The sequence below is a fragment of the Dipodomys spectabilis genome, unplaced genomic scaffold, assembly GCF_019054845.1.
Source record: "Dipodomys spectabilis isolate Male_0828 unplaced genomic scaffold, ASM1905484v1 ptg000728l, whole genome shotgun sequence".
In the NCBI taxonomy this organism is placed as follows: domain Eukaryota; kingdom Metazoa; phylum Chordata; class Mammalia; order Rodentia; family Heteromyidae; genus Dipodomys; species Dipodomys spectabilis.
This window is the reverse complement of record NW_024871405.1, coordinates 692,665-716,360: the sequence shown is the minus strand read 5'-3', so window position 1 is coordinate 716,360 and position 23,696 is coordinate 692,665. Positions and strand designations below refer to the sequence as shown.

Here is a 23,696-nt window from a genome sequence, read left to right as displayed (position 1 = left end):
GGGATGGATGTGCGCCTCCATTGCTCTCGCATACACACACACAGACACACACGCACACACACAGGTGTGGGCATATAAGTACGTAAATATACAGATTAAATTCCTCAGTTATAATCAACTCCGGAGTCAAATTCAAGTTGTTGGGGTGTTTTCCGCCTAGGTTTCAGAGGTTTATGATTTGGGGGTGATCACAAACACACAGCCCCTCAGCAACTGTGGCTGGGCCCTGTGCTTCCACCGTTTACTCACAGAAGCCCCCATGGAATTCTGGCCAACTTCCACACCTATCTGCTCTGGTCACTTGGGGTTGTCAAACTCTGGCCCTCCAGCCTCCTCCTTACAGGGTACAGAGGAGCTCATGGAATGGCACTGGGCTTGCTTTGGCTGGATTCGTGTGGTGTGACTCATGTGGAAATTCTGCTTTCACTTTATGGTTAACTATTCCCATGCTCTGACTCTCTCTTGGTTTGGGTATGTTTTTATTCAAAAGCCTAGGGACAAATTCTCTCCATCCTGTTCAACAGACTCCACTCTCCTAGGAGTGAAATCTGGGCTTCCACAGTCACTGTCTTTAGCTTGGTGAGGAATAACCGTCTTTTCCTATAGGATGGCACCGGAGCCCATTATAATCCCAGAAGATTGAATGATCCCGCCTCTCCAGGCGGCTGTCTGTCCAGACAGTGGCCCTCCATCCTAGCTTAGACTCACTGGAGGGCTAGGATTTGATTTCCCCAGTGACCAGAGTTGTGGAATATCTTTTCTGTGAGCGGATTGGCCATTTGCATATCTTCTTTAGAGCTATATCCATCAAAATTCTTTGTCCTTCCTTTTTTTTTTTCAGTACTGGGATTTGGACTCTGAGACCTGAAGCTTGAGACCTGAAGCTTGGGCTCAGTCACTTTTGGCTTTAGTTCTTTTTTTTTTTTAAAGATAAGGCCACACTTTTTTGCCCAGGGCTAAATAGTTGAGATTGTCTTTTTGTCTGGGCTGACCTGGAACCTCAATCTTATCTTGGTTTAGCAAATTGATGAGATTACAAGCCCGATAATCATGCTCAATTCCCTTGCCCAGTTTCAAAGTTGGGCTATCTTTTCCTTTGTCAGTTAAGTGTAGCAGTTCTTGGCACGTTCTGGATCCTCCTCCCAGAGTCAGAAATATAATTCGCAAACATTTCCTCCCATTTTGTGGGTTGTCCTTTGACACACAACAGTTCTCAATTCTGGCCAAGTCCAGTAGTTCTGGTTCTTTTTCTTTTGTTTTGCTATAATGGTGTAGATAGGAGACTACAGTTTAATACAAGTATATCAAGATCATTCCTATTGTTCTCTAAGAAGGTTAAGTTTTAGCTCTGACCTTTAGGTCTAATTTGTGCAAGTACGTAATGGTTCAGGGGCCTGACCTCAGGGCCTGGTTGGTATTGTACTATTTGAGCCACAGCTGCCCTTTTAGCATTTTGCAGTTCCATTGGAGATAAGAGTTTCTGAGACTTGCTGGGCTCGGGTGGGTGGGTCACTCCTATAATCCTAGCTACTCTGGAGGCTGAGATCTGAGGATGGAGGTTCAAAGCCAGACTTTCCGGGCAGGAAAGTCTGTGAGTTTGTGAGGAAAACTGGAAATGGCGCTGTGGCTTGAGGGGTAGAGCGCTCACTTAGAGCTGAAGAGTTCAGGGATAGCTGCCCAGGCCCAGAGTTCAAGCCCCACCACCACCAACAACAAAAAGTCTCACAGACGTTCCTGTCCAGGCTAGCTTCAAATAGAGATCCTCATAGTTCAGCCTCTTGAGTTACTAGGAGTACAGATGAGAGCCACTGAGCTCAGTGGTTCTCCCTTTATGAAGTACCCTCCCCTCAAGCAACCCAGCTCCAATTCCTCCATCTTGGAAAGTTTTCCACAGTGAATGGGAGACGGCAGCATTGCCCGGATTCTTCCTGTCCAGTATGGGTGTCTTTCAGTCTTCCTGTCTGAACACCCTGACCACAATCTCCAGCAGAGGTTTCCCCAGGAGACATGTAGAGACTGTGCACCCTCCTGTCACTCATGGCTGGGGAAAACTTGATCTCTAACCTCTGAATACATAGAGGGTCACGGGTGGGGGTGGGTGGTGGGTGGGAAGGTGCAGATTCCCTTCTGGTCCTCGGCTCTCTCTGAGATGCTCACATGACTTTGTTCCAAATTACTCTGATTTCTTGGATGCTAACCTCTCCAATAGGGTGTCACGTTTTTTCCCAGTTCCACCCTGGACAGAAATCCTCCCATTTATTCTTCCTATATAGCTGAGATGGCAGGCAGGCACCACCACACCCGGCTTTCCATTGGTTGACATGGGATCTTGTGAACTTTTTGCTTGGACTGGCCTCAAGCTCCATCTTCCTCATCTGTCTCCACAGAGTAGCTTTGATCACAAGCGTGAGCCAACACACATGAATCTCCTTCTCTCTCTTGTCGGTGCTGAGGACTGAATTTGGGGCTTCCACCTCGCAAGGCAGGCACTCTCCCACTGGAGCCATGCCTCCAGCCCCTTTTGGCACTGGTTATTCTCCATTCTTTCTACTCCGGCCTAGCTGGGCTGTAGTTCTCCCACGTGTGCTTCTTTGTGTCACAGGCGGTGGCAGCACTCGCTGGTGCGCTGTACACTCAGCCACTATATGAGATGGAGCCACTATATGAGACATCTATGTCTGGCTGGCCTCCAGCCTCTGCCTCCAAAATAGCCAGGATCACAGGCTTGAGCCACCACACTCTGCTCTGGCTTCTCTTTTTTTTTTTTTGTTTTTGTTTTTTTTTTGTCGGTCGTGGGGCTTGAACTCTGGGCGTGGGCGCTGTCCCTCAGCTCTTCAGCTCAAGGTGAGCACTCTACCACTTGAGCCACGGCGCCACTTTTAGTTTTCTGGTGGTTTATTGGAGATGAGGGTCTCACGGACTGTCCTGTCCAGGCTGGCTTTGAACCTCCATCCTCAGATCTCAGCCTCCTGATTAGCTAGGAGTACAGGCGCGAGCCACCGGCAGCGGCCGGCTCCTCTTTTTTAATATGCAACTGTCCTATCCCCTGACCTGCCCTTGGGCCTCTGGTGCGGTGCTGCCCTCCCCTTGGCCAGAGCCCTTGGTGGGGCAGCACCTCCCCAGCTGCTGGATCTATAGCAGGCAGAGGCTTCTCTGGCTCAAATGGGGTTCGCTGGAGATGGGGGCCTCGAGTCTCCCACATCTAGGCCCTGCTCCAAGTGTGTGAGCATATTACCCTGTGTCACTGGCGAGCAACACTGCCGCAGCTCTAGAGCAGATGGGGAAACTGAGGACCCAGCCCTCTGTCACCCAGAGGGGGGGACTGAGACACAGGGAGCTGTGCAGACCTGTGCTTCCCCGTCTTTCAAGACAGCCGACTGGACAGAAAAGCCTCCCATTCAGGCCACCACACCTCCTTGTCTCTTCCAGCTCACTCAGCAATGAAGCCGGCCAGAGAAGCCCCTGCTCGTACCCACGTCAGTCACCACGCAGAAGACCTCCTCTCTAGACTTGGGGCCAAATGCTTGCTACCCACCTCCAGAGCTTGCCACCTGCCACCTGCCCCAGGGTCTAGCCCTCATCCTGTCTCCATCTGCTGCTGGCCTGAGGGCTTTCTCTGGATCCTGCTAGCTCCAAAGGCTGCTCCTGGTGAACCCATACCTGGATCCATCCGTTCAAGACCCCACACTCCAGGAGTAGGCCTCTCCCCACCTGGTCAAGCGACCAGGCAATTCTCTCCTTCCTCAGCATTGACTGACCAGTGTGGGAAGATACCCCTGGTAGCCTTCGGAGCTCAAGGCCCTCAAGGGGAGGGGGAAGGGCTCCTGGCACACAGCAGGTGTCACTAAATGTCTTCCACATGACCTAGGAGGAGGACAGAACAAGCTGGCCCAGCCCGACCTGCTGTGGAACTCCTAGACCAAGGACACAGTCTGCATTCATTGCACACTTTGGGCAGGAAGTGTCCCCACCACCAGGCAGCAGGGAGCTGATGAGAACAGGTGTCCAGGATATCAGCGAAACATTTCCTCACTTGCTCCTTTAAATAAAAGCAAGAAGAGTCCTAACAGATTCCTCATGTGAAGACTGAATTTACTTTCATTCTGAGGTGGTTTCCACATGGATTAAATTGTGCATACACACACATACACATATATACGTGTGCACAAAGCCAAAACAAGTTAACTATCAAGAAAACCACATGGGTCAGGCTTTGGTGGGTCTCTCTTCCAATCCTAGCTACTTAGGAGGCTGAGAACTGAGGATCACAGTTTGAAACCACCCTGGGCAGGAAAGTCCATGAGATTCTCATCTCTAGTTAGCTGTCCAAAAAGCTGAAGTGGAGCTATGGCTCAAGTGTGAGAATGCTAGATTTGAGCAATAAAGCTTAGGGACAGTGCCCAGGCCCAGAGTTCAAGTCCCAGGACAGGTACCTCATCACCCCATCCCCCCCAAAAAAGAGCAAAGCAAAACAAACCACATATCCACCAGAGAATAGGTTCCAAAAAGAGCTGCTTTGTCCAATACACTGGCCATCCAGGGCCATTTACCTGTAGACTACACGGACATTCCTGAAAAGTTCACTTCCTCGCTGGGCCTTTTCCAGGTGTCAGAGCAAGTACCCTCCCCAGCTGCCCACGGGCTAGGGATCCAGAACGCCATGTCTGCGGTGAGCTGGGGATGGGGAGAGGCAGGGGGGTCTGGAGCCCCTCGGCGCTGCCCCCCGCTGATGACGAGCCCCCCCCCTCGGCCCCCAGTGTGTGGGGGTGAGACACCCAGAACTTTCCCTGTCACCTCCAGTGAATGACAGGCCGGGGAGTGTGCGCCCCGCATCCGGCCGGTGCCTGCGCTCAGGGAGGCCGGCGGACCCCACGCCCGCGGGAGGATGGGGGGAAAGGGGGGTCTGCGCCCCAGGACGCGGGGCGGACGCGGCGGACCCCACGCCCGCGGGAGGATGACGGGGTGGGGGGGCGGGGGGTTGGGGGAGGCTGCGCCCCAGGACCCCGGGCGGACGCGGCGGACCCCACGCCCGCGGGAGGATGACGGGGGGGGGGGGTGGCGGGGGGTTGGGGGGGGCGGGGGGTTGGGGGAGGCTGCGCCCCAGGACGCGGGGCGGACGCGGCGGACCCCACGCCCGCGGGAGGATGACGGGGGGGGGCGGGGGGTTGGGGGGGGCGGGGGGTTGGGGGAGGCCGCGCCCCAGGACGCCGGGCGGACGCGGTGTGCCGGGCTGCGCGGCGGGCAGGTGCTCGGGCCCGGAGAAGCCTCCCCGGCGCTGGTCCGGGTGACCTCCCCGAAGACGCGCGGGGACCCCTCCGCACTGGGGCCCGGGCCGGCGGCCAGGACCGCGGCGGCGCGCGTGGGAAGGGCGGGAGAGGCTCGGCTTCCAGGAGGGCTCCAGCGGTTCCGAGCCGCGGCCGCGGGACGGGCCCGGGGGCGCTCGGAGCCCCACGGAGGCTCGGGGTGGGCAGCGCGCGGGCCCCGCGCACCCCGCAGCCGCGAGCGCGGGGCCGTGGATCCTCGCCCCCGCCCCCTCGCCCCGGGCGGCGCATCCCGGGGACCCCGGCCCGGGCGGCCCCCGGCGGGAGGCGGGGCGGGGGCGGGGCCGGCCGCGGCCGCGGGCGGGGCCTTCCGGGGCGGGGCCTCGGCGGCCTATAAGTGGCGCGGCGCGGGGCGCGCGCCCGGCCGCAGAGCGAGCGCGCAGCAGCCGCGGAGCGACCCTCGCCCGAGCGCCAGGCCTCGCGCGCTTGCGTAGCCGCAGCCCGCTCGCCGCGCCGCCGCCCGGCCCCGCTCCGCCGCAGCCCGCGCCGCCATGGGGGTGGAGGGCTGTACCAAGTGCATCAAGTACCTGCTCTTCGTCTTCAATTTCGTCTTCTGGGTGAGCGGCGGGCGCGGGGCGGGGGCCGCGCGGACGACAACTTGCGGGGCCACCTGTGGGCGCGGGCCCGGGGCCGCCGCCCCCCTTCCCGGCGGCGGGGTCGAGGGGAGGGCCGGGCTCCGGGCCTCGGCGCGGCGCGGCCCTGCCCCGCGGCCCGGCCCCGCTACTCGCGGGTGACGACAGCCGGCCGCGGCCTCGCAGCCCGCGCCCCGCGGCGGCGATGGGGCGGGGCTCGCGATCCCCCCGCGGCGCCGAGCCTGGGCCGCCCGGACCACCCTGCGCCGCCCGCGGGGAGGGGGCCGGGCGGGGCGGGGCGCCCCGGAGCCCCGCCCCATGAGCTCATCCGGCCACCGCCCCTGCTGGGGGGGGCCGAGCCCCGGGGACGCCCGCCCCGTCGATCCCACCCCCCGGTCTGCCCGGCCTCGGTGGGGGCCGCGCGCGCCCCGGCCGCGGGGGGCCGAGCTCCCCTCCGCACCCACACACCTTCCAGCCCGGGGCTGGCTGCCGGGGCTCCGCGGCCCGGGAGGCCCGGGGAGGAGGCCCCACAGAGCCCCCAGCCGAGCCCAGCGCTGACTTTGAAGCGGGGTTTCCGCTCACGGGTAATCTAGGGTGCAAACTTGGTGTTGAGGAGGATCTCCTCGGAGGGTGATCTGAGTGGAGCAGTAATTCCCCCCCCCCCCCACCACCACCTAGGGTGCTGTCCGTTGCCTTTGGTTTCCATTTCCTGTGGGTGAAAGATTTGGAGAGGGGCGGAGACTGCCCAGCTCCCCTGGGATTGAGAGTGGTGTTGCTCCTCCCCCCCCCCCCCCCCGGGGGCAGGGCTGTTACCCATGGCCGGGCTCCCCTGGCTGCCTCTCCTCCCACGGGGAGCCGCCGGGCTGCATCCTGGCAGCCTTCCACTCCCAAGTTGAGGCCGGGAGGGTAAACTTTCAACGCGGGCCCTGGAGTGTGTGGGACTGGGGACATCTGTTTTCCATCTGGAGGCAGAGGATCCCAGGGCCGGTCTAGGGGCAGGGACATATTTGGGGTGGGGAGACTGGACAGAACTTCCCAAGCCAGGCTGTGCTTCCTGGCCTGCCACCCTGCCAGAGGGGGCCAGAGGGGCACAGGAGCACCGGGAGTCTGCTTCCAGCAGCGCTTGCCTGCCCTGGCCCAGGCTCATTCCAGTGCCCCTCTCCCAACCATGGGGAGCTGAGGCCAGGTAGGACTGCCTCCTTCTTTTGCCCTCTGAGCTGTGTCAGCCCTGGAGGCCCATCCACCTGCCCTAGCTGAGAGGGCCCCCAGGCCTCCTGGGAGTCAGGCCTGGGTGAGGCCGTTTCCCTGGCAGCTGGGGTGGGGCACAAGCCCTGGGGGCACTTCTTACTGAGGTCTCTGGTGGCCTCTCCCAGAGGTCGCCCTGTGCCGAGCTGTAAAAAACATATCTCTCCCTGCAAGTCTGCTCATTCCAGCTCTGCAGGGTGGTCAGGATACGGCGCAGAGCCAGGAACTGATGAGCACCGCCCTGGCAGAGGTGCCGCCCCTCCCCGTGGGCCTGTCCCTAGCTGAGAACACTGTGGTGCCGTAGAGTTGAGCCTCAGTGGAGCCCCACCCTACTATGCGGGTTCTTGGAGGCCCTCAGGGTCCCTGCCTCCTGGGGCCATGGGCAGATGAGCTAATGCGCCTGAGGGGGTACGAGGAGCTTGGCACAGGAAGCTCCAGGAAACGGATGTTGGGCACAATATCCAGAGGGATCTCCGCCAAGGACAGCCGGGCTGTGTTGTGGGAAGCACTTGAGGAAGGGGCACAGGCTGAGAGTAAAAACAGGGTGCTGTGAATGTCTGGATGGCACTTTTGGAAAGTTTGTAGAGAAAAATAGCTTTGATTGGTGTGGGCACCAGCCTGCTTCTCGGAGGAGGAGGAGGAGGAGGAGCACCTGTTCTTACCTGGACAGTAGCAGGAACACTCCCTTCAGCTGCCTGCATTCTGTGCTGTGCCCTGAGGCCTTGGGCAACACGGTGCCCGGGGCCTGCTCTGCCCAGAGCCTGCCTGCTGCTTTGGGCCAGTAGATTGTCCTGAGCTCCCCAGCTGGGTGGACAGGAGGCAGAGCAGGAAGAGGAGCAGCAGGCCACAGAGTAGGATGGGTCTGTGAATTGGCAGAAGACCCTCATACTTGACACCACTGGGAGCAGCAAGGAAAGCAGCGCTCCCATGCCACGCCAGCCTGTGTCCTGGGCCAGGTGACGAGCCTGGGGCAGGGACCTCGTGTTCCTCACATGCAGAATGAGTGCGACCCTGGGCTCCTCCACAAGACCGGCCGGGGTCCTGGGAGAGTTGCTGCTCAGTCCCCATCCCAGAGAGGCCCGTGGCCCTGCTTGGTGTGGCTGGCGGCTGCCTTCTAGTGGCAAGGCAGCGGATCCAGCGCCAGGAGCCGAGGGGCAGCCCTCCTCCCTGGCAGTCAGTTCCCCGCTCTAGACAGCACATGACTGTCTTGTCACCTCCCAGTCTGCCTGCCTTCCTAAGAGGGGCTGGGGGTAGGGACTTCCTGCGCCTGGTTTCAGGGATGAGGGGACTTCCTCTGGTGCCCCAGGCTGTCTGAGTTTTGGCCCAGCTTTGAGTAAAAGACAGTTGGGACAGCCTAGGAAGAGGAAGTCTGTGGTTTGGCCTCAGTCAGGTGTCTGGGAAATGAGGGGCAAGGAGGTCCTGGACTCCAGGAATCCATAGCAGCTCCCAGTGAGCCCCCAATGTGTTCCAGGGCTTGCAAAGCCCCAGCCCCCCCATCCCAGCTCATCTCCAGAATGAGGTTCCCCCTAATCTGCTTCCAAGCTAGCCGAGGAGGCTCCTCCCTGCCAACCACCCAGCATCTGGAATCCAACTGAGGGGAGGGGCCTTGTCATGAAATAATAGAGTCCAGGCACCTGTGGGGAAGCTGCAGTCACCCCTGCACCCACGGGTCTGGGAGAAGGGCCCGTGGGGTGAATTGGAGGGTGCCATTGCCTGTCACTCTGTTGCTGACAGGAAGGCCAGACCAGACACGCATGCAGTGTGCTGGGCAGCTCCGGGGGACTGGCCTTGTTCTGGGGACTCCTCCAGAACCCGTCTCATCCAGGCTTAGTCTAGGAGCCTTTTCCTGCCCTGCAGGAGGTGCTGGCATATGCCAGGTTCCAGCCTGAGCCACTCTGTCTGGCCGGCAGTGGGTGAGGGACTGAGCCGCCTGGGACCCCTTGGGTCCTCCAGGTGGACCTGGCACCTGGCTGCTTTGCTGTTAATTTTTAATTTTTTGTGGTTTTTTTTTTTTTTGGTTGGTCATGGGGCTTGAACTCTGGGCTTGGGCTGCCCCTGCGCTCTTCAGCACTCTACTGTTTGAGTCACAGCACCACTTCCAGTTTTCGAGTAGTTTATTGGAGACAAGAGTCTCACGGACTTTCCTGCCCAGGCTAGCTTTGAACTGTGATCCTCAGATCTCAGCCTCCTGATGGCAGGTGTGAGCCACGGGCATCCGGCTTTTTTGGTTCTTAAGAAAGTGATTTACAGAAGGGTTACAGTTACATAAGTCAGGCGAAGAGTAAATTACTGTCTAGACCATGTCACCCTTTCCTCTCAATCTCCCAGTGTCCCCTTCTGTCCCAACCTACATGTTGTATGGTTCATCCTCAACATAGCATCTAGTGAGGACCAGTGCTGCATTTGTTTGCCTTTGTCCCTCTATTTCTTTTTGGGTCTGGTTGTGGGGCCTGAACTCTGGGCCTTGGAGCTGCCCTTAGCGCCACTTCCGGCTTTTTTTCTTTCCAGGGCCTCATGTATGCAAGGCAAGCACGCTCTACCACTGAGCCACCTTCCCAACCCCTGTCCCTCCATTTCTGTACCTGCTCACCTTCCCAAAGACAGATAAATGAACAAAACAAAAACTACAACAGAGAAAAACACTTCTCTTTCCCGTTTCCTGGAGCTCATTTCGGGTCTAGCTTTTTTTTATTTTTATTTTTTTCAGGCAGGAAAAGAAGTTTATTTACCGAACCACTGCCCCCACCATGCACGGTGGAGAAACATGGCTGAAAAGGAAAAGGAAAAGGGGGTGGGGGAGGAGAGGGCAAAAGGGGTTTTTTTTTTTTTTTTTTTGCGGGGAATCCTCGTAGTCGGTGGCTTGCTGAAGGGACTGCCCAGAGCTGGTCTGTTCTTGGTTCTCAGCCAGCACGTGGCCATCCCCAGATGGTCAAAGAGTGGAGTGGTCAGTGGGCCCCTGCCCTGCTAGCCAAGTGTGAGACCGGGAGGTCTGGTGAGCGCCTGGTACCACTAGGCACAAGAACGAGGGCCCTGCACTGCCGCCTGGCTGGGAGCTCGGAGCCTGAGCCGCCCAGTGGGACCCTAGGTGTGGGAGGTACAGTGTGTGAGAGGTAGAGCTGGTAAGCCTCCGGCCTGCCAGATCTCCTGGTGTGTGTGTGGGGGGGGGGGGCTGCCACCTATCACCGCTGCCCCTGGCTCTCTGTCCGAGGTGTGGCCCCTCCTGGGCTGTTGGGAAGTGTTTTCCTCTGCCCTCCCATCAAGGAGCTCCCAGCAGGGGTTCTGGGCTGCTGTCAGACCCCCCCCCATCAATCCCCCTGGGGCTCCCCCCTCCCCCTGGGACAGGTGACCCGTCCCAGGTGGGAGCAACTTTGCCACATGGGTGCTATAGTTGGTGACACCAGGCCTGCCGGGCTTCCCCCATTACCGCTGTCCCTGTCTCCTGTCGGCCGCCCTCAGTGCCAGGCTCCAGGCCAGCTTTGGGTGCCGGTTTGCACATGGGTTCACACGTCCACCCCTTAGGGCCATGGGACAGGGGCAGGCCTAGGGTCCGGCAGGCCTTCTTGCCTCTCCACCTGGGAACTAGGGTGGATATGCAGTCTGGCTCCCTGACTCACTTCCCAGTGCCCCCGGCAGCGGAGCTGTCTTCTGCAGCTTGTGCACATGTCCTGGCCCCCATGTCCCTGGCCTGCTGGTGGGGCCTGGGTCCTTACTGTGACACCTATTTATAACCACGGGGCCGGCGCTTCCTGAGGCAAAGGGCCTTGTGAGCAGTGCAGTGCTTCCTGGCGAGATGAAGATTCCTGCCCTTCCCTCCAACTTCCTTCCTGCCTGAGCGGTCTAGGGCTCTAGAGTGAGGCCAGGATGGGGTCCTGGGGTAGCAGCCCACCTCCTGGGAGGGCCTGAGAAGGGCTCTGTGTCCCTGGGGAGGATCTGACATTCCCAACCTCCACCCCAGTGCCAGGAGCTGTCCTTGTGTTGGGTGGGACATGGGGCGGTCAGCCTGCTAGGCCCCAAGCCCCTCCCTGCACTCTCCAGCCTTGTCACCCCCACTGTTCCCTTCAGCCCTTTGGCCTCCTCCCTAGCCAATGCAGGCATTCTGGGAAACTCCCTCCCTGCTTCTGCTCCTCAGTCCTTTGTGGTGCTTTTACAAGCTGGGCTCACCTCCCTGCCCACCCACCCAGGGCAGCAGCCAGTGAGCACAGACTGCAAGTCCCATCCCAGGCCCTTGGTCTTCCTCTCCCACACAACCTCCTCTGGAAAGGAAGGGCCTGGACCACTGACTGGGGAGTTGTCCTTGCTAACCACTGAAATGTGCTGCAGGCTTGGGGTGAGCCCTGCCCCTCCTGGTGGGTGGAGGGATGTCTGCTGAAGTGGAGAGACTTTGGGGAGCCCCACTCCCAGCTCATTCAGGGCGGGCAGCTGTGTTGGGCCCACTGACTTTCAGCTGCTTCTGGGACACAAGCTGTCTGGGCAGGGACCCGGGGTGCTCAGTGGCCCTCCCTCCCCCATGTTAGAATTGAGGTTACCTATGCTCAAGAAGGAGGAAGAAACAACATCTTTCATAGAGTTCTGAAAACTTTCTGTTCCTTTGTCTGAACGTGGGTAGGAGCCAGGACTTTGTACCTGGACGCTCCTCCCTCCTCACCCCCAGCAGGAGAATCTTGGGGTGCAGGGGTCTCTGAGGACATGAGGGTGGAGGGTTGTGTCCCACGGGCGAGCTCTGGGCAGTCTCATGACCTGCGTGGATGAATGAAGACATCTGGGGTTTGCTCTGTTTTATGAGCCCGCAGTGGCCACGCTGCTGTCAGGAGTGAGGTCTCTGGGCATCCTGGGTAGCATGGAAGTGGGAAGGGCCTGAGGTCTTCCAGCTACAGGACTAGCAGCTAGGGCTGTGGTCGCCCTTGACCTTCGTGCCTGGGTCCCTGCCAGCACTGCATTCTCCCCAGATAAAACTCTTCACAGTTACTGCAGTCCTTTCCTTTGGTGTCTTCCCAAGCCGAGGCCCCAGCCTGGCCAGTGCTGGCTGCATGTTGGGGTCCCACCCGGGAAAGGGCTAGGAGTAGGCGGACAGCTTCCTCCTGCCTCCAGTGCACGCCTCTGATGTGGGGAATTTCAATTAAACAGACTTATTTGCATGGCGTGGACACAGCAAAAATGTACGCTTAGAGCGCATATCTGAGTAAGTTTTGACACATTTATACCCTGTGAAACCATCACCACCCAGAGAGTGAGTGCACCCACCCTCCAAGTGTCCCGGGTGGGAGGGGCCTGGAGCTTGTGGAGATACCTCGCCTCCCTCCCAGACCAGCTGTGGGGCTGCCCTCCTCACTGGGCTGTTTGTCACTGAGCTGTCTCAAGGACATTTGCATTTCTACTGCTCCCGCGTCAATGGTGTCTGAGTTGCCCGCTCTTTTGTTCTTTACTCTTGTGATTTTCAGGGGTTTCCAGGCCACCCTGGGGTTCTCTCCTCTTCACTGGGAGGATTCTGGCCCCCAGGTGGGCTGCTAGGCCTGGCTGGGCCTGGTCAGCCACCCCACAGGATGTAGGGGCTGTTCCCAGTACCCAGCTCTGGGTGTGGGTAGCTGGGGGGGTGGGGCGGGGGAGGTGAGGGCCCCAGCTGCACGGGGTGCAAGGGGTGCAGAGTTTCCTTCGGTGCTTCAGCACCCTCTATCTGGGTTGAATGCCTGTCCTATCTGTTGCTCATCTTTTCAATAGTGTAGAGTTTTGGAAATTACTTGTTCTTGTTGTGTTGTTAATTGGAGATAAGAGTCTCATGGAGTTATCTGCCCTAGCTGGCTTTGAACCATGATCCTCAGATCTCAGCCCCCTGAGTAGCTAGGATGACAGGTGTGAGCGACAGGTACCCGGCTTCCATGTATGTTTTGACCACCTGTCCTTCGTTAGAAACTTGCCCATCTGGCTATGTATGTGTGTTGAGCACGTGTGCATGTGTGTGCATGTGTGAATGCGTGCATGTACACCTACGGGTATTATGAAGAGTAGGTTTATTTCCAGCCTCTTAGGAGGTTACAGTACTGCTTGTGTCAGTCCACTCTTCAGATATTTAGATGAGTATGTGAGGACTTCTGTGTCCTCACTGTTGCGGGTCCAGCTCAAGAGGTTCTTGCTGGGGGCCTGGCCTTGTCCTGGAGGGACTGTTCAGGGGCAGGAGAGATAGTGGTTGGTCCAGTGTCTGCCTTCCTGCATCCCCTCCATCGTTCTGGTTGTCCCTGGAACAGTGAGACACACCTCCCCCTCCCCTCTTCCCAGCTGCCCTGTCGTTCTGGTAGAAGGCAAGATAGGCCAGGTTCATAGGCCTGGGCTTGAAGGGCTGGGCCTTCCAGCCTCCCCAGGGCTAAACACAGACCCTCCCTGCCCTCTGAGGGTGGACAGGCGCATGAGTACAGGGAGCTGTCCTTTCTGTGGGCCTCCAGCATGAAGCAGGGCCAGCCTGTACACTGAGGGCTGCCCAGGGTCCAGGAGCCGTAGGCCTCATCCCTCCCCACACCGCGGTACCCAGTACCCGGCTGCCACTTACGTAAGAGCAGCCCCATCCCCAGACAACTGGGGTGAGGTCAGACCGGGCAGGGGAGGGAGGGGAGGCTGGCTCAGACCCATCGCTCTTCTGTGTCCTGGTCAGCCTGCCTGGGGTTCCCAGGGCTACTCTGAGTTGTCCTTGTTGACAACCCATTGGTGACAGTCAAGTATAAACCCCCAGTGCTCTTCCCCCACCCCCCACGTCAGTCCTGGGCTTGAACTCAGGGCCTGGGTGCTGTGCTGTCCCTAAGTGTTTTTTCTCTGGCCTCAGATGGCTGCTGCTTACGTTTCCCTGACCAGCAACCCTGTGTGGGTCTCTGTGTGGGCGTGCCGTTGCCCCCTGCACAGAACGGGGTGGGCTTTGCTCCTGGTAGCCTGGTAGCTCCTGGTAGTCCTCCTACCCAGCTGAAGCATGGTGTCCTTTGGCACCGGAGGCTGGAGGGAGGAAGAAGCCCTGAGAGCCTGGCCCTCCGTGGGGGTGGTATGGGGGAGGGCAGAGCTCAAGACCGAGGGAGCCAGGCAGTGGGCTCCGCTCGTTCGCAGGACCTTTGCCCTGTGTGGGGGCGGAACAGCGGGTCTGTGGGACCAGGTGCCCGTGGCACTGCCAGCAGCACTCTCTCTGCTCCTCCTGCCCACCCCTCCCCCTCCGTCATTGCTTGAGGACGTGGCCCTCCACTGTGACCTGGGGCCCAGAAAGGATCAATTGTTCTGCTCCCCGCCCCTCCTCGTGGTGCCCCGCCCCCCCTCCCCTGCGGGCTGCCCCAGAGAGGAACTGTGGGCCATGTTTAACTCCTGGGGCCTGGAGGGAAAGCAGGCAGAATCAAGGGGACCCATCCCCTCTGCCTTCTGTGCCCCAGAGGGCCCCCGCCCCCCCAGGGCCCATCCTCTTGGCTAATGATAACAATAGTCACTTATTTATTTTTTTTGCCAGTCCTGGGGCTTGAACTCAGGGTCTGGGCACTGTCCCAAAACTGCTTTTGCTTAAGGCTAGCACTCTATCACTGGAGTCACAGCACCATGTCCAGCCTTTTCTGTGTATGTGGTACTGAGGAATGGAACCCAGGGCCTCATGTATGCTAGGCCAGCGCTCTACCACTGAGCCACCTTCCCAGCCCACAGCGGTCACTTCTCTGCCAGATGATGAGCCACTGAGGGCCCCCTTCACCTTGAGCCTGTCTTGCGTCTGCCTTCTTGAGCAGAACCCCCTCCCAGTCCTGCTACCCCGCTATCTGGGAGCCTCTGTCATGAGGATGGCAGCTGCTGTTCTGTCTGTCCTTTAGCATTGGGGTGCCACCAGGCCCTGGGGCGTGGGTCAGATCACTTCTCTGGCAGACTTGACCTCCACACCATGAGAGTCCTGCACCCACCCCCAGTCTCCAAACAAGCTCTGGACTTGGTGTGAGGCACCAGGCCTGGGGGTGAGGGCTGGCCTTCCCTGGTGCCACACTTAGAAGACAAAGGCCGAGTCAGCTGAGAACTGGAGATGAATTATTTTGTATGTGTCCATGTGGTATTTGGCACACTTAGGACTGGGGAAGGCTCTTCCTTGTTCATCTGGAGTGCAGACTTAATGAGGTGTCCTGCACCTAATTTGGAACCACAAAGTCAGATGCATGGGCTTCTCAATGGTGACGCCAGTCTGCTCTTTCTCTAGCTGGCCGGAGGCGTGATTCTGGGCGTGGCCTTATGGCTGCGCCACGACCCACAGACCACCAGCCTGCTCTACCTGGAACTGGGAGACCGGCCAGCACCCAGTACCTTCTATGTGGGTGAGTGACTTGGGTGTGAGGGTGGATGGAGCCCAGAGCTGGGGGCTGCTGACCTGGTCATCCAGTAGGCAGGGACTGAGGCCCGGCAGGAGTGGGGAGTGGTCTCTAGGAGGAGTGGGGAGGGGGCGGTAGGCCCCGCATCTGGAGGAGGCAGGGTCTGAGGCCGGTGGATGGAGCATCCAAACTGGCTTGGAGTGCTAGGCTGGGGTTGAGCTGTGCTGAGCGGGCGGGTGGCTGGTGGAGACCCCACTGGAACAATAGGCCAGGCAGAATGGCAGCCGGACTGGAGCCTCTGGAGATCTTATTTTAACCTGGGTATTTCTGGGAAGGCTCCCTGGTGGGTGTGGCCGAATGCCTGGACCGAGGCTGAGGCGGCCCTCTCCCCCGCCCACGCGGCCGCCACACCTCGGCCTTATTAGGAGGCTGTGGCTGACCGAGCCTCCCTCATCCCCTGGTGGAGGCGGGGTGGAGGGCGGGACCTGGCATCCTGTAAGCTCTACAAGTGTTTGGAAGATGTCTGCCCTTTAAAGGAGGGGCCCCTGGCCCAGGGCTCCCCGCTGGGCCTGCTGTGGGTCCTCCATCCCCTGTGGCTCTGGAAGGGGCCTTCCTTTCCCCTCAGCTTGGGCTGCAGGCCTGGCTGCTGCGTGTGGGCTAGGAATGCCCGGTGCCGTCCTCCCTGTCTGGCTCAGGAGTTCCCCTGGACTGCCCTTCCTCTGGCCCTGGCCCTGCCTGTGGTCCTGGACAGAAAGCTGGAGACCCATGGCAGGACTGTAGGAGGAAGCCGCGCCCACCTTTAGGACTGGCAGGGTACTCCATACCAACACCCCCATCAACAGACCCGTTAGCTCTGCCTCAGCTCCCCAGAAGCAGGTGGGGGAGGGGGGAGGTAGGGCACCGCTGATCCAGAATCTGTCCTGGAGACCCCTTGGCTGGCCTTGTGCTCAGCAGCATTCAGGATTCAGAGGAATCTAGCAACCAGGGGCTTTCTCATAACTGCCAACACCTGAGCGGTGCCGTGGACCGGTGTCCGGGGAAGGCAGCCTCAGGCACCGCCCTCCTGTCCAGGCTGGGCGGCACTGGGTGGATTTTCAGGGCAGGGAGTTTGGCTACAGCCCCATGGCAAGAGCAGCTTCTAAGTCTCCTGTGGTGGGACAGGAGCAGGAGGCTCTCCACTCTTGGTGAGGCTGGCTGCAGGGGACAGGCTAGGTGAGGGCAGGGGTGACTGACTGGCCTCATGGAGGGCCACAGCTCCTTCGGGCTCCTTCCTGTGCCCTGTACACCCTTGGGGGGCGTGCTCTGTGGCCCCAGGGAGTGTGGCATTGGGAAGCTCTCTGGCGCCATGTTCTCGCGGGGGCTGCCTGGTTCTGGTACCAGCCAGGCCAGCTGCCTTTTCTCAGCGTGGGGACTGGGATGACCCCAGGTGTTGCCCCACTGGGCAGGGCCTGCCATCCCCGGCCTGGCACCAAGTCCCTGCCCGTCCTGAGTTGTCCTTCTGGATTGAGCTCCCTGTTGCTCCCGGGCTGGGCTGCAAGGAGCAGATGTGGTCCTGACAAAAGGCTCTTTGTCCAGTGCTGGGAAGAGGGCTGAGTTGGCCAACTCGCCCAGCACCCCGGGGAGCTGCGGAGAGATCTGGGCCTTGGAGGGGCTGAGGCGACCCTGGTTGGGTGCAGGCCTCTTGTGTCCAGGAGTGGAACCCTCGGGCCCCAGCATCACCTGACCCCAGGAGGCCGCCACCTCTGGAGGCTGAGCTTGTCAGGTTGGAGGGTCACCCGGCAGGTGTCCCTGGTGAGAGAGTTCCCTGGGTCAGCATGCTCAGTGCCTGCCAGAGAAGGCCAGGCCCCAGCCTAGTCCATTTCAGAACCTGGCAGGGATTCCAGCCCTGGCTCCCTCTCCCCTAGGCTGGCCAGGCAGAGGACAATGGGCCTGGCTTTGAGCGGGGAGGCTTGGGCTGCCCTGCCGCGTTGCCCTGGAGACTGGGAGGTGGGCTGGGCCTGCTGAGACCCTGTGGCCTTTCCCAAGGTTTGGGGGGCGGGGGGGGGGTGCTCCATGCAGGGACAGGGCCGGGCTAGACTGCCTGGGCTTGTGGTGCCCCCACCCTGCAGTGGCCCCATTCTTCCATAGGAGCCCCCTACCCTCAGGATGGAGCTTCATATCCAGCTGAGCCACAGGAACGGGTACAGCTGAACCTGGCTCCTACGGAGGGGCACACGGGGCAGGCTGCTGTGTGGTTCAGGGACGAGCCTGCCACCTCACTCCCCACACTGTGCAGTACACAGAGGCGGCGTGGCCCTTCCAGCCTCGGCACCATGGCCCAGGGGTTCGGTGTCCGCACGCTGGCTGTCTCTGGAGCTCGGTGGCTGCCCTCTCTGAGCATTTAGGCACTGCTCAATCCTAGCGCTGTTGTGGTACGGGGGACACTGAGGCACAGAGCTGAGCCTGTCTCATACCCCTCCTGCTCACGCCTGTCTCCCTCCACAGGCATCTACATCCTCATTGCTGTGGGGGCTGTGATGATGTTCGTGGGCTTCCTGGGCTGCTATGGCGCCATCCAGGAGTCCCAGTGCCTGCTGGGGACGGTAAGCTGTGTCCGGCCTGGGGAGGGGTCTCCAGCTGGCCCTGGAGGAAAGGGGTGGCCAGAGCAGGAACCAGCACAGACCCAGGGGCCGTGGTCCAGCTCACCAACCTCTGCTGCGGCCCTGCCTACCAGAGGCCAGCTGGCCACCTCAGCACCTTCTCTTTGGTTTTCCTATTTGGTTTGTAAATTAAGTCTTTGGTCTGTGGTTGGTATCTTGTGTGGCTCTCGAGGCTGAGTTCCAAAGAAGACTCTTCCCTTTCTTTACAAATAGCCACCGACACCATAAGTACTGAGTGGCACTTCAAGGTCATACCAGCTTCTGGTGGAAACAGCGGCACCCAGATGTGTTATCCAGGGCTGGCCAGCTTGGGGGTGGGGGTGGGGAGCCTGCCATTGTCCCCAGTGGGGAAGCAGGTATGCTCAGGTTCCCATCCTCCTGGGGAGCAGGGGAAAGGGCTAGGGAAGGTGGGTCACTGTTGGGGTTCACTGCTGCTGGTGCCTTCCAGAGAGCTGCAGCCCCAGGACTTGCCACCTGTAGGCTGTCTCCCCCTGCCCCAGGCCCTGTCCTGGCTCTGTTGGTCATATGGTCCTTTCCTGAGTAGAGGGCCCCTTGCTGTCCTGGGGCCCTGTCCACAGCCCTCCCCTCTGTGTCCCCAGTTCTTCACCTGCCTCGTGATCCTCTTTGCCTGTGAGGTGGCCGCTGGTATCTGGGGCTTTGTTAACAAAGACCAGGTAAGCCTGGAGCTCCAGGAAGCTGCATGGGTTGTGGGCAGTGAGTCAGCCCAGCCTAGGGTTTTCAGGGTGTGCTGGGGACCCTGTGGGGGAGGCAGCACTGGGCCAAGCACAGGGGAGGCTCTGTGCCCTTCTGGGGGGGATAGTCCCCGGCTGCACGCCACCACACTTCTCCCCAGATTGCCAAGGATGTGAAGCAGTTCTACGACCAGGCCCTGCAGCAGGCTGTGGTGGATGATGATGCCAATAATGCCAAGGCTGTGGTGAAGACTTTCCACGAGACGGTGCGGCTGGGCTGGGGGCTGCGGTTGGGGGTGCGGCCCCGGGCTCAGGCTGGGATTGGGGGTGTGGTCAGGCTGCAGTCCCTGAGGGGCGGGGGTTGGGGCATCACCTTTGTGGACAAGGCTTCTGCAGAGCAGTCCTCAGGAATAGAAGGGGACCTGGCCAGGTGATCTGGGTGACTCAGCTCCCCGGCTAGGGGCTCAGCAGGTGTCCCAGCAGCCTTGCCAGGCAGGGGGAGGAAGGGGGCTCCAGTCCATTTGGGGAGGCACTGTGGTATGTGTCCTCCACTTCTATCCTGTCCTCTGGAGCTCGGGCTATTCTTGCTATGTGCCAAGAGCTCACTTGCAGCTTCCTTTGATCTCCACAGCTCAACTGCTGTGGCTCAAGTACACTGACCACACTGACCACTTCGGTGCTGAGGAACAACCTGTGTCCCACGGGCAACAACTTCTTCACCAACATCATGGAGGTGCCTAGGGCCCAGTGGGGCGGGCAGCACTGGGCTGTGACAGGGCTGCTGTGCCCAGGGGGGCTGGGTGAGCAAAGCAGGGCCCACACCGCGAGTAGGGTGGCATCTCAGGTGGACTTTGGACTCGTTCCTGACTGCTGTGATGTTGGGGGCAGTCGCTCTTTGTGTCTGTCACACCAGCAACTCTAGGATGTACTGATGCCAGTGGTGGCCCAGGCTGCATATCTGGGACTCAGGTTTATTTATAAACGGGTAGAAGATAAGCCCTGGGCAGGGCCCAGCTGCTGCGGGCCCTGAAGCTGACCCAAGGGTTCCCCCTCCCCTGCCACCTACCCACCCACCCCCAGGGCGACTGCCACCGCAAGATTGACGAGCTCTTCTCGGGAAAGCTGTACCTCATCGGCATTGCCGCCATCGTTGTTGCTGTCATCATGGTAAGCTTGAGGTGCCCTGCCCCCAGGGGTTGCTCCTCCTCAGACCTGGAGTGCTGACCTCTGCTGCCTGCTCCCCACAGATCTTCGAGATGATCCTGAGCATGGTGCTGTGCTGTGGCATCCGGAATAGCTCTGTGTACTGAGACCCTGCGTGTCCGGTCACAGGGACCCTTGCAGTGCCACCAGAGTGACCGGAGGCTGCCTCGGCCATCACCACCTGTGTATATAACGTATCCGGTATTACTCTGCTACACTTAGCCTTCTCACTTTTGAGGTTTTGTTTTGTTCTGAACTCTCCTGTTAACTTTGGGGCTGACGTCACATGTAGGTGGCTGTGAGGGTAGAGCTAACCGGGGCCTTGGAGACTCTGCTTCAGGGCTCCTGGGGGCTCTGCCTGCTGAGCTAGGCCTATCAAGGCTGCTTGCCCAGAGGCTCCTGTGGCTGAGCTGGGGGCTGTGTGCACCCAATCTGCCCTTCCTGTGGGCTGCACAGCTCCCATCTTTTTAATCCTTGTCCCTTCCCCCCCCCCCCCCCCCCCATTTCGGAGCTGGGTCTGTGAGCACTCTTACATGCCTTCAATGTACTTGTCCTTTCTAACGCCTCACCTGCAACTGTAATTACATCTGAAAACAGTCACTTAATAAAGAAGGAAAAATCAGGCATGCTACTGGGACCACGTAAGACCTCTTCCTGTACCAGTGTCATCCAGGATCTTGAGGGAGCCCGGTGTGGGCATGGCTCAGCTTGGACTTTTGTCCAAGCAGAGCTGGCCCGGAGGGCCTGTGGGCCACAGTGACAGCTGGATCCCAGGGGAGCAGATGGTGACTGTCGTGTGCCGGTGTCCGGTTCGAAGTCCCTGCCCCGGTGTAAAAGCCTCATTCTCACTTCAGCTACTGGGATACACTGCTCGGAGACGGGCGGGGCGGCCAGGGAGCGCGGGGCGGGTCGCTGCGAGACCCCGCCTTCCTCCGGAGCCGAGGGACGGCGGCCCTGCCCCGCTAGAGGCGGCGACTCCAGGACTGGGAGGCCGGAGGGGGGCCGCAGTGCACCCCGAGGTTGCGCGCCCCGGACTCCGCACTTCCGCTCGGCCACGGAGCGGCGGGGCCTCGCCAGGGCGGGAGGGGGGGGTGGCTCGCGGGCCCGGCCGCCCCGCGGGCCCGGCCGCCGGCTCCGCCCCGCTCCGGCCGGGCCCGCCCTCCCCGCGCGCGCCTGGCTCTGTGGCCGCGGGCCGGGCCGGGCCGGGCCTCCGCTTCGGGGAGCTGCGGGCCACCTGCCGGGACGCCGTAACGGAGCGAGCGTGCCGGCTTCCGGCCGGGACCGGAAGTGCCAGGGACGTTCGCGCCCCGCCTGCGCGATGACGCGCTTCCTGCCCGTGGTGACGCTATCACGCGACTTCCGGCAGGCGGCGCTAGAGCCCCACAAGCCCGCGCCGCTGACGCCCTGGAGCTTTGTGGGAGAGCACCGTCCTGGTCCCGCCCCTTCCTCCAGTCCTACGTCAATTCCGGGCGCCCGGGGCGACAACGTTAGGCCGCGTGAGGCGGGCGCGCGCGTCGCGTGTCCCAGAATGCCTCGGGAGGCCTCTCGGCGCCTGATGGGAGGTGTAGTTTCTCGGGCGCCGGGGCCTCCGCGTGGGGCGCTCCGGGAACTCGGTTTCCCAGAGGGCCGAACGCGGGTGGGCGGGGGCCGCGGGGGGCGGCCGGGCCCGGCCCGGGGCGCCGGGCGGAGGAGGCGGGACCCCCGCGCGCGCCGCCGCGCGCTCACGCTGCCTTCTCTCGCCTCAGCGGCCCCGCGCGCCCGCCCCGCCCCGCCCGCCCCGCACGCCCCGCACGCCCCGCACGCCCCGCACGCCCCGCCCGCCCCGCACGCCGCCCGCCCCGCACGCCGCTCTTCCCCGCGCGCCGCCCGCCCCGCACGCCGCTCTTCCCCGCGCACCCCGGGCCGCCGCGCCCGCGGCCTCATGGCCGGCGCCTCCCCGGGCGAGGCCTCCCCGGGCCCGGACGACGACGCCCTGCCTTCGGACTCCGTGTCCCTCAGCGACTCGGACTCCGACGTCAGCCTTGTGGGAGACGCGGAGGTGGCCGCGCTGTCCCCGGAGGGCCCTCCCGGGGAGGCCCAGGAGGACTCGGGCACCGAAGAGCCCGCGGAGCCTCCGTCGCCCCCCGCGCCCGTGCGGCCCTTCCACCTGCGCGGCATGAGCTCCGGCTTCTCCGAGCGCAGCCACAGCATCTTCGACGGCCTGGAGGGGGCCGCCCGCGGGGCGCCTCCCCCCGCTCCCCAGACCAGCGCGGACCCCAGTGTGGACTTCAAGCAGCCCCTGGCGCCCCCCGGCCAGCCTCCGGCGAGGCCTCTCAGCAGAGGCCACGGGAGCCCCGGCGCCCCGAGGGCGCCCCCTATCCCGGACTATGTGGCACACCCCGAGCGCTGGACCAAGTACAGCCTGGAAGATGTGGCTGAGACGAGTGAGCTGGGCAATCGGACTGCCGCCCTGGCCTTCCTGGGCGCCCGGACCCAGGCGGCCCCCACAGACTTCCTGCCCTCCTTCAACCAGGACCCCTCCAGCAGCGGAGAGGGCAGGGTGGTCTTCACCAAGCCGGTTCGAGCCGAGAGGAAGAGGGTCCTGAGGAAGGAGGGCGTGCTGGGTGCGGGCAGCGAGGGTCCTGTGGAACTGGCCCACCTGGCAGAGCCCGGGCCTGAGGCCGAAGAGTGGACCAGCACCCAAGGGCTGCCAGAGGTAGGGGTGGCACCGGGGGATGCCCACGCGGGGTCCTCACCAGGCCCTCCCGGGGTGGCAGCTGTTGGCTTCCATGGCAGCAAGAAGCGGAGCCGGGAGCACTTCCGGAACAGGTGTGGAAGCCCTGAGGGCACAGGGGCTGGGGTGTGAGCCCGGCAGCGAGCCTGGCCACACTGCCGTCACCTGTGCTACCAGGTGCTGGCATGGCTGTGTGCACAGCCACCGCCACCGTGGGAGGGAGATCACCTCCTCAGGAAGGAGCGGGTAAGCTGTCGATAGGGGGCATCAGGCACCAGCAGTCCTGGTGAGGGCTCTGGGCCTGAAGTCGCTGAAGCCCTGCTGCTCCCTAGTGTCCCTGTCTGGGGTCAATAAAAGCTTTGGGTCTTTCTCAGGTTTTGTGTGTGGGTCTGTTTACCCTGGGGACTCTGTCTGCAGCCATCTTCCACAGGCGGTGCCTGCCTTATCCAGGCTCACTCATGACTCCGTCCCCACGTATAGCCCCTCACTGATGGGTCTGTGGGGACTGGCCTGTAGTTACACGGCTCCCAGTTTTGCCCTGTGTCCCTGGCGTCCTACCTGACCCCATTAGCCTTGGCTCCTGCAGACCCAGGCCTCAAAGGGAGGCTGGGCACATGGGGAGTCCTAGGGGTACATTACAGTACTTGGCCTGTGCACGGGGTGCTGCCGGTGCCATGGGCTGACAAGCTAGGACGTGGGGATTCAGGTTGGTAATCCTGGTGTGCAGGAAAGAAGACAGTACATGACGTGTGACTCACAACTGGGCCAGGTCTGCAGCCCTGGAAAAAGCAGGACCCATCTGGCTGGACCGTGAGCTTGGTGGGTAGTGAGCCCAGCAAGTGTGGCCCCTAATGTGCTAGGTCAGCAGCTGTCAGGGTCAGTGTGGTGTGGAAAACAAAGTGGAGCGCCAGTGCACACTGAGGCAAGGATGGAAGCTAATAGGCAGGGTGGACCCCTGGCCCTCCCTGTGGGAGCAGAGCTGGCCAGCTGGCTCGTGAGCGGCAAAAAGAA

At 61.2% G+C, this 23,696-nt stretch overlaps 2 protein-coding genes across 2 annotated transcripts; both read left to right on the top strand.

Annotated features, from left to right (window-relative positions):
* Positions 1-5,755: 5,755 nt before the first annotated feature.
* Positions 5,756-20,603, top strand: Cd81 (CD81 molecule). Its single transcript, XM_042672610.1, has 8 exons — positions 5,756-5,878; positions 15,330-15,444; positions 17,923-18,020; positions 18,677-18,751; positions 18,931-19,035; positions 19,401-19,502; positions 19,850-19,936; positions 20,017-20,603. Exons 1-8 carry the CDS (start codon positions 5,813-5,815, stop codon positions 20,077-20,079), a joined length of 711 nt encoding a protein of 236 aa, XP_042528544.1. The 5' UTR covers positions 5,756-5,812; the 3' UTR covers positions 20,080-20,603.
* Positions 20,604-21,881: 1,278 nt separating this feature from the next.
* Tssc4 (tumor suppressing subtransferable candidate 4) lies at positions 21,882-23,059 on the top strand. The gene has a single exon (XM_042672605.1). The coding sequence runs from the start codon at positions 21,894-21,896 to the stop codon at positions 22,815-22,817; it is 924 nt and encodes a 307-aa protein (XP_042528539.1). The 5' UTR covers positions 21,882-21,893; the 3' UTR covers positions 22,818-23,059.
* Positions 23,060-23,696: the final 637 nt, after the last annotated feature.